This window comes from Pygoscelis adeliae, unplaced genomic scaffold (assembly GCF_000699105.1).
Source record: "Pygoscelis adeliae isolate BGI_AS28 unplaced genomic scaffold, ASM69910v1 Scaffold339, whole genome shotgun sequence".
Classification (NCBI taxonomy): Eukaryota; Metazoa; Chordata; class Aves; order Sphenisciformes; family Spheniscidae; genus Pygoscelis; species Pygoscelis adeliae.
Window position 1 is genome coordinate 332,715 of NW_008825544.1, and position 8,907 is coordinate 341,621.

An 8,907-nucleotide genomic window follows, 5' to 3' on the forward strand; every position below is an offset into this window, starting at 1 on the left:
AGCTGGGGCTGCAGCATCCACAGGTGACCATCTGTCTCCCTACCAGGGTCCCCAAAGCAGCAGGGTGGTTGCAACTCCCACCGCTGCAAACCTGGTCTGAAGCAAGTCTCAGCTGGGTTTGCATCTCCTTCTCTAAGGGGGCCTCAAGCAGCAAAAGCATATCTGCTGCTGGTTAAGAGTAAAGGAGCCAATAGCTACAACACAACCAGAGCTTTCTATATTTTTGCTGGTAACAGCCTTCCATGTTCTGTGTAGGCATCACAGCAGTCACAATTGTAACCCTCATTTTCAGCTAACTCTTCTTTGTGTGGGGGAAATATATATATATAAATATATATATTAAAAAAATTCAGTTTAGCCCCATGGGTGTACAGTAAATTATAAATTAAGCAGCAATCTCAATGACTCACACAGCGCAAGTGAGAACACGTTCACAAGTCCCAAGGCGAAGAAGTCCTACGTTGCAGCGTGAAGGAAGTTTTTTTTCTCATTTTTCTGCCCCACCACTCTCAAGAGCCTTGGAATAACTATCAACTTTCTGCATACAATTTGTCTAGCACAGGGACTTTTTTTTTTTTTTAATCTTGAGTCCCACTCACATAAACCCACTGGAGGCAGCACACCTCTCTGAAGCGTAACAGACAACAGGCTTTCCATCTGGCTTATTGCTCTTCCTTTAGCAAAGAGCAGATATAAAAGTGTTACAAAACACTTTTTTTTTTTGTATTTCCAGCCTGTCAATCAACAGAAGCCTCAGCAATGGCAAAGGAAAAGCCTCCTCTGAGCTGGCCCTTATCCGGTTTCTGCAAAGGGAACGGAGCAGACAGAGAAGCAAAAGACAGCAGCAAATAATTAAGGCAAAATCCTTTCTCCGAAAACTCCTTCCACCACAAATCACGGACGGGAGGAGCCAGCCAGAGCTCTTCAATTAAAGCCTTTCTTGCTGTAACCTCTCCCTTGCAGGGAGTCGCTGCAGTGTAACCTCGCGCCCGGCCCTGGCGCAGTGGCAGCCACTGCCGGCGCAGGCAGGGCTCAGGGCAGGGCAGCACTCCGCAGAGAGGATTGTAATTACGAGTTTCAAGCAACCTGAATTTATAATTGGCCGAGATTTTACTCGGCAGATAATGCACTGCTGTCCTAGGCGCTCGCTTTATCTAGGTCAAGCCATTAGTTTTGCTCTTAATCTACATACATTTTTAATTTGATCTTTAATGTTGATTTTCAGCCAGCAAGCCGAGCTGACGGACTTTTTTGCCCCTGATTGCGTTCAGCATCTCGACCCTTCCTGAACAGGCAGAGAGGGAAAACAAGCACCAAAATCCTGATGCACTTTGACTACTCACAGCCAAGCTCATGCATCAGGAGTGCCCACGTTGCCCATCGGGTTGGCATGGGATGCCAACGCTGTCAACGAGCGAGCCTGGTCCATACTGCCGGCAGATGCTTCACCACTGCAAGAAAGGCTGCACAACGCGGCAGGATGAGTAGTCCGAGGCTGAGCAAGGACATGCCAAGCAGCGCACACCCCAAAAGACACACTCAGGTGGCACCCCAGGACCTCCAAGAGCTCATGCCAGGGGGGTCTGGGCAGCCAGTGACCTGTAAGGTGAGCTGCAAGAGGACAAGAGATACGAAGATGCCTTCAAACATGCAACGTTAACTTAGGTCCACTTTCTGAAGGCACCACCTGATTCTTCTCCCAGCTGAACGGGTGCCACCTCAAAGCCGAGCGGGTGCTGCAGCCACCTGCTTGGCACAGATGTAATTATGTCACCAAATGAATCCTCAACCAGGAGCATGCCAAGTCTCTGCCTAAAGAGCCCTGCACGTGCCCTCTCTCAAGGCTCTGGTTGAGCAGGCCAGCGTGAAGCAGGAAGACATGCCCGGACTCTCTTACCAGGGTAAATATTAACGTGAATGCCACCTTGCCTGGCGAGGGAGAAGGGAAGGAACACTTCTTTCTCTACCCATTGCAGCTGTAAATGAATAAAAGGAGGAAGCACAAGGCAAGCACTTCTTCTGGTTGAAGAGAAGTGTCTGTCAGTGCAAGATTACGCATGAATATTTCAGCACGGGTCTCAGCACCACGGGTCATACTGCAGCAGGACCCACTCAAATAGGTCGCTACTAGCAAATGCTGAAATATTCGAAGCAATCAGAAAACACAGGCGGAAATCCAGCCCCTTAAAAGCATTGCACCTCTCGCTTGCCTTCCCTCTGGGTCCCTCTCACATCACCTGCTTGCCAGTCCTCACCCACACTGCTCGCCTGGCAAGATGCTACCGCTAAGTATTGCATCTCCCGTATCCACAGTTCTCCGAGCGCTTAAGCGCAGTGCTGGGAAATAGCCACTCTATTATGAAGCACTTTCCTACCCAAAGAGCTGTTTTTCCCTTCCCTTGTGGTCTCTGTAGCTGACAACCCTTGACGTGGAGCCTTCCCAGAGAAACAGGATGCCGCTGCATCCATCCCAGGCATCCCAGCCTCGGAAAGCTCCCGGACACGCTCCCATGCCACGTGGGTGACCCCAGCGCTTCGACCCCCGCCCCGTCCTGCCTGGCATACTGCACGGTGCCCTCTGAAATTCAGATGCTCCCTGACCCAGGCTCCCATCCCACAACAAGGGCCGGGCTGTGAGTCCCAGCAAAGGGGAGGGGAGCTGGGAAAACCCTCTCTGTCCATCTTAAAAACAGGTGGATGCTTTCGCTGCAGAAAATCTAGCAGCGTCAGATGGCCAGGGCTGCAAATAACTGTGGTTTATCCTGCGTTGTCAGCATCCCTGGTGTTTGCAACATTTTTGCCAGCGGTTGTTTGAGCTGGTAGATGACAGCTGATGTCCGAGGTGCAGTGCACGTCAAACAGAGCCACTTTTATGGACGAGCCAACTCATGGGCTTGAAAGAACTGGGTGCAGAATTATGCGCTGGCAAACAGCAGCAGCATCAGAGCAAGAACTCCTTTATACCAAAGCAATGGGCATTATACAAGCAACCACAGAGCAGGTCCAAAACCTCAGCCCGACAATGTTCACAACTTGGATTTACCGCAGTTCAGGAAAACTGCTCGCACTTACCCATTTTTTTATAATATAAAGAAGTGGAGTTTAAGATGCACAAAATAAAAAGCCATAATATGCGTTAAAAGGGTTAAAGATGGTTCCTAAAACACCTTGAGGTGTACAATATGATATGGACAGATCGTTGCAGAGCCTCCATGGGAAAGCCACGCTGCAGGCACACACTCGAGATTTCTGATGTAAAACAAGCTTGGAGGGGAAGGGGAGCACTGGGAGATGGTTTAGGGTTTAGACACAACAGTATGGTTTTCAGGCATTCAGCTCTTCTAAAGAGGGAAAAAAAAAAAATCCCCCACCAAAGACTTTGTGGAAAGCACAGCCCTTTTGACAAAATGAAATTACTCTGTTCAAAACCCAATTTTCCATCAAAAAAAAAACCAACTTGAAAGGCGTTTCCAGCTCGCTCTAGCTACGGGATCAAAGCCGGAGATTAAGAGCAACTGCTCACTGCTCAATGCCCAAGCGTACTGCGGATCTTCAAGAGCAGGCTGGCTGCAACGTAACTCGCTGATTAATGACTTAAAGAGAGAAAAGGAGGGGGCAGAGCCCTGCCGTGGGGCACAGGGGGGCTCTGGGCAGGCCTGGGGGGCGAGGCAGCTGCGTTAGGCAGCCACCAGCTCCACCAGCCACAGGTTCCCAGGCGGCAGCATCCTGCCAGCGCTCCTATCTCGGCATGTTTTTAATGATTTCAAGTATTTCAGATACTCGCAAGGATTTCAAGTATTGCCAGAGAGAGCGTTGTGGTCGGAACTATAGACTGAGGCTGTACAAGGAAGACAACACAAAATACTAATGCAAATATTGACTCTGCTGGTAAAGCTTGGCATCGATCCCATGCAATTCCTGCAGTGGAGGTAGAGCATTAGGAAAAACGCCATCCAAAAAAAAGCCCAACTGATGCACAGCCAGAGGCAGGGATTACAGACACGTAACCGATGTCCCCTCATGTAGCAGTTGTGCCTAGGAGGAAAGCCACCGGCAGGCAGACTCGGGCAGAGGCATTGCGGTCCCTTCTCCCCTGCTCCCCTATTCAGCTACAGCTCCTGCAGTTGAACAGGGAGCTGGGCAGGACGAATAGCACCAAAAGAACGTTTCTAGCAGAAGAGAGCTTCCCTCCTCATCCAAAATCACTTAAGACTGTTATTTAAAAGAAAAAAAAAAAAAAAAAAGGTTCTGGCAACCTGCAAAATTTGGCTGGTTGAAAAAGCAATTTAGGTGGTCAAGAGTTTTTATCTTCAGATGAATTTGCCTGGCTAGCTGACACGGGCTGGATTAGAGGGAAAATATTAAAAGGGTTTTAATTTCTATCCCCAGGTTTTATTGCGTGCAAACATACACGGTCATTTTTTTCTCAGGTTTCCAATTTGCTAATTGAGACATTTCTTCATGGAAAAAGAATGTCCTGGACTAAGGACTGGGCTGCTGGCACTGCTCTGCACACCAGGGGAAGCTTAGGTGAGGCATGATGCAAAGACGAGACAGGGACATCAAGGTCTGAAGGCAAACATCAGCCACTACAGACTCCAGATGCTTTGCGAGCGCACACTGGCACCAATACCATTTGGCAGCACCTACCAAAAGACAGACCTCGTGGCTGCAACACAGGGGGAGACAGAAATAAAGTACAGGACATCCTACAGCATGTTCTTCCTGCCGCTGCAGACATTTAAGTCACATCACTGGGCAAGTCACACCAGGTTTGGGAGATTTTTGGAGAAGGGCATGTGGGAAACCAGCCCAGGAAACTGGATATCTATCTTTCCAGGCATAAGTTCGTTTAAAAAAAAAAAAAAAAAGAAAAAAAAGGAGGAAAAAACCAATCTGGCCTGCACATGGAAAAGAAAAAAAAAAAGTCTTCTATATTTTTGCTAGAGTGATAGAAGTATTTCTTCTACCCTCAAAAAACACAAGAGCGGACAAATCAATTTTGTTCAAAATATTAACAAGACAAAGAGCCAAAAAAAGCACTTTTGGGTCAAAACAAGCCCAAAACACTAAGGGAGAAAGGACCAAGGAAGAAGCAGCTGGAAACACATGAGAAGGGTTATAATGGGAATATGACTGCTGCCACAGTTACAGCCTCACCCGTGTGACCTCTAATGGGACCAGCTATATTTTTTTTAATATTGAAAAAAAGGAATTAAAACAGTTTTGCAGACTCATGTAGAATGCACGGGGGATGGAGAGGGATTTCCAACTTTATATAGGTCAAACATCATCCATACGGATTCACATAACATTCAGTACAACCACAGCCACTGCATAAAAATTAAGCTTCAAAGTACTCCAGAGGGACGCCTGGGAAGCTTGCTCTCTCCTACCTGAAGAGCAGCAGAACAGTAATTCAGTTCGGATCAATACGTGCTACGAGTGAAGGGGACTGGAGAGTGATTGCCCATTTCTGCCGCTTCAGCTCAGGGGAAATTAGGACACAAAACACAGGCTGTCGCAGAGAAGAGGCTCCCCACTGCTGGAAATGCTGGTCTCGGCAGGAAGCAGGTGGAAGGGAGACCCCAGGCAACAGGACGATGGGGGAGACCTTCAGAAGCCTCCAAATCCTGGTCAGGCTCCAGCCACCTTCTCCACAAGACAGCAGCCGCCCTTGGCACGGTCCCTCTGGGAGACACAGAGGGCCGCTCAGGCCAGCCTCTCCGGGGATGGCATCTGCAAAGAGCCAAAGCGCCGAGATCCCATGGGAGGGCAAAGGACAGAGGAGCTTGGGGCGCTTGTGAAGCGGAGGGGAGCTCCATCACTGTCTCATATAATCACAGAAGGGTTTGGGTTGGGAGGGACCTTCCCAGACCGTCTAGTCCAACCCTCCTGCCACGGGCAGGGACATCTTTCACTAGGTGAGCTTGCTCAAAGCCCCATCCAACCTGACCTTGAACACTTCCAGGGATGGGGCACCCACAGCTTCTCTGGGCAACCTGCTCCAGTGTCTCACCACCCTCATCGAAAAACATTTCTTCCTTATGTCCAGTCTAAACCTGCCCTCTTTCAGTTTAAAACCGTCGCCCCTTGCCCTGTCACTACAGGCCCCAGTAAAAAGTCTCCCTCCATCTTTCTTAGGAACACCTTTTATATATTGAAAGGCTGAAATAAGGTCTTCCCAGAGCCTTCTCTTCTCCAGACTGAACAATCCCAACTTTCTCAGCCTTTCGTCCTAGCAGAGGGGTTCCAGCCCTCGGACCATTTCCGTGGCCTCCCCTGGACCCGCTCCAACAGGTCCATGTCCTCCTTGTGCTGGGCACCCCAGAGCTGGACGCAGTGCTCCAAGATCTCACCAGATCTCCAAGGGTCTCACCAGATCCCCTCCTTCCCCCTGCTGGCCACGCTGCTGGTGATGCACCCAGGACACGGTTGGTCTTCTGGGCTGCAAGTGCACGTGGCCAGCTGATGTCCAGTTTTCCACCCACCAGCATCCCCAAGTCCTTCTCCAGAGGGCTGCTCTCAACCCATTCATCATTCATCACTTCCCAAAGCCTGGCCCCCTCCTCTCTCACAGTGGAGAAGCTTTGAGCAAGCCAGCTCAAGGAGGACATGAAAGCACTCCCTGGAGCACTTCTCAGGGCACAGCGGTCCTCAGGCATGGGTAAAGCCTGCAGGGGAGGTTTTACGGACAGCAGGAGGGTTCCCATGCACCGCAGCCTGCAGGCTGGAAGGCTGCAGAGCAGCTTTCCAAAAGGAAATGCCCACGGCCCAACCTGTCCTGCTCCAATCCTCCAAGAGGGCTGAACAGGCACAGCCTGAGCACGACAGCCTCGGGGGATGATGCTCACAGGTCCCCCAGGCCACTCTTTGCCACCCCAGCTCTCTCACAGGACAGGACAAACCCTGGCAGAAAGCCACACTCCTGGGGCAACAGCCACAGGGCACCTCGGTGCCCGATGATGTTTCGCTGTCCAGCCATTTGGGGAGAAGGTCCAATGCCTGGGCCTGGCACACACACACCAGCAGGAGAAAAATAAAACATCAAAGACTTTGCTCTAATTGTGCAAGCGAGACCCAGCTCAGCCTCCTGGTACCAGGGTCCTGGAAGAACCCACAAGCTCCATCCTGCAGCCCACATGTCTCAGGAGTTGTTTGGCTTAAATAAGAAGTGCCACTTGGGGCATCCAGAACCAGCTTCTGCTCTGACAACTGTCATTCAGCAAACACCAGCCCCTACAGACGACCTTGCCCGCAGGCTTGCTGCGTCCGCGCTGGGTGCTTACCTTCAGCTTTTCAAAGCGATCGCTGAGGGATGCCACTTGATGGTCCCGGTGGCGACCCACCAGTTTACATAAGGCACAGATGAGCTGGTCATCAGCAACACAGTACATATTCACCTTCTCGTTCTCGTGCTCCAAGCACGTGAGTCCTCGGAAGTGTGCGTCAGGCACAGGTTCCACCAGACGGTGGCTGGTGAAGGGCTTCTTGTTGGGGTGGGTGGCCCGCAGGCAGCGGTCGCAGTAGGACACCTCGCAGGTGATGCACGTCTTCACCGCGTCCCGCGGGGGATCCTGCTCGCAGAACTGGCAGGCGATCCTCTCGCCAGCCACAGACATGGTAGGGCTGTTGCGGTATGTCCTCTCGCGGCGGCTCTCGCTGGGGGAGTTGGGGCCGCTCAGGGATGCCTTCTGGAAGCGGTCGATGATGTTTTGCAGGGTCACATTCCTCTTGAGGCCCTCCAGGCCCCGGTGGTTGAGGGAGATGACATAGCGGCACGTGGGGCACTGGAAGGCGGTGATGGGCTCGATGGACTCGCTGGAGGAGCAGCTGGACACCAGGATGCGGTGGGCACAGCTGAAGCAGAGACTGTGGGCACACGGCAGCAAGAGAGGGTCTTCGAATAACTCCAGGCAGATTGGGCAGGTCAATTCTGACTCCAGTGTTTCCATCTTTAGTTAAAACGATCCTGATTCAGCATCAGAAACCAGGGAAGGTGGTCTGGTACCTGGGAGAGAGGAGAGCAGAGACATGAGACAGCGGCTCTCCCAGGCAGCTCCTCTCCACCAGAAACAGGCGCCAAGGGGAGTCACACATCACCCCCGCAACACCCCGACGCTGTTACTACAGACCCACCAGGCTCATGCAAGCACGTTGGCGTGGCTGAAGCATCTCACCATACTGTCCACCTGAGCCAAGCCACCAGCTCGGACCAGTGCCCGGAGATGCTGTGGGACAGGAGAGCTGTTTGGAGGGGAAGGGAGAAGGGGCAGCAGCAAGCTCCTCTCCATCACCTTGCAGCCCAGCCCAGGGAAGAGGACTTGGACAGCAAGGCTGAAGACAAAAACAGGAGAAACCACATGATTTCACGTTTCTTTTAGTGAGCGCTGCCCAAGACAGGAGCGGGGGGCCATGCTGGTTTCCCATGCATAAAGGCTCTGCTGCACAGCAAAGGTAAACCTCTAAATATCCCCTCTAGCAGCTACACAGTCCTGTCTCCTTTTGGTGAAGGGGAAAAGGTGAATCATGTCCTGGAAACTCCGAGCAAAGTGGGCCAGGAGCTCTAACGTACCGTCCTCCTGCTCTGTGTTTCTCCCAGCCGTCACCTTTTAGGAGCAGGGCGGGGAAGGAGGAGCAGTGAAATTACAGTCTGCAAACTTCCATCTCTCAGCTGTCCTCCGCTGCACTCCAGCAACAACCAGGGATGCCCAAATCAACTCCAGCTGGAGGCAAACAAGCTCGTATTTTTAGATCCCCTCCCCTGCGTGAGGCTGGAAACAGGCTCGCTGCAAGCGACCCAACCTGCTGTCGCACTGTTTCCAAGCTCCAGTTTTGCAGAGCACCAAGTTGCACCACGAGCGCTGGCCTGCCTCCACCAGCATCCCGGCACGCTCCCAAATGCCG

The 8,907-nt window shown here is 51.7% G+C and overlaps 1 protein-coding gene across 2 annotated transcripts in view; it reads right to left on the reverse strand.

Moving 5' to 3' along the window:
• MID2 (midline 2) overlaps positions 1-7,998 on the reverse strand; it is a 92,607-nt gene extending 84,609 nt beyond the window's left edge. Inside the window, exon 1 of one of the 2 annotated variants that reach the window (XM_009331990.1) lies at positions 7,290-7,998. In XM_009331990.1, coding sequence (XP_009330265.1) covers positions 7,290-7,955 — 666 coding nt within the window. In that variant the 5' untranslated portion in view covers positions 7,956-7,998. The remainder of the gene's footprint in view (positions 1-7,289) is intronic. The other variant, XM_009331991.1, reaches the window with a different exon arrangement.
• Between the last annotated feature and the right edge of the window lie 909 nt (positions 7,999-8,907).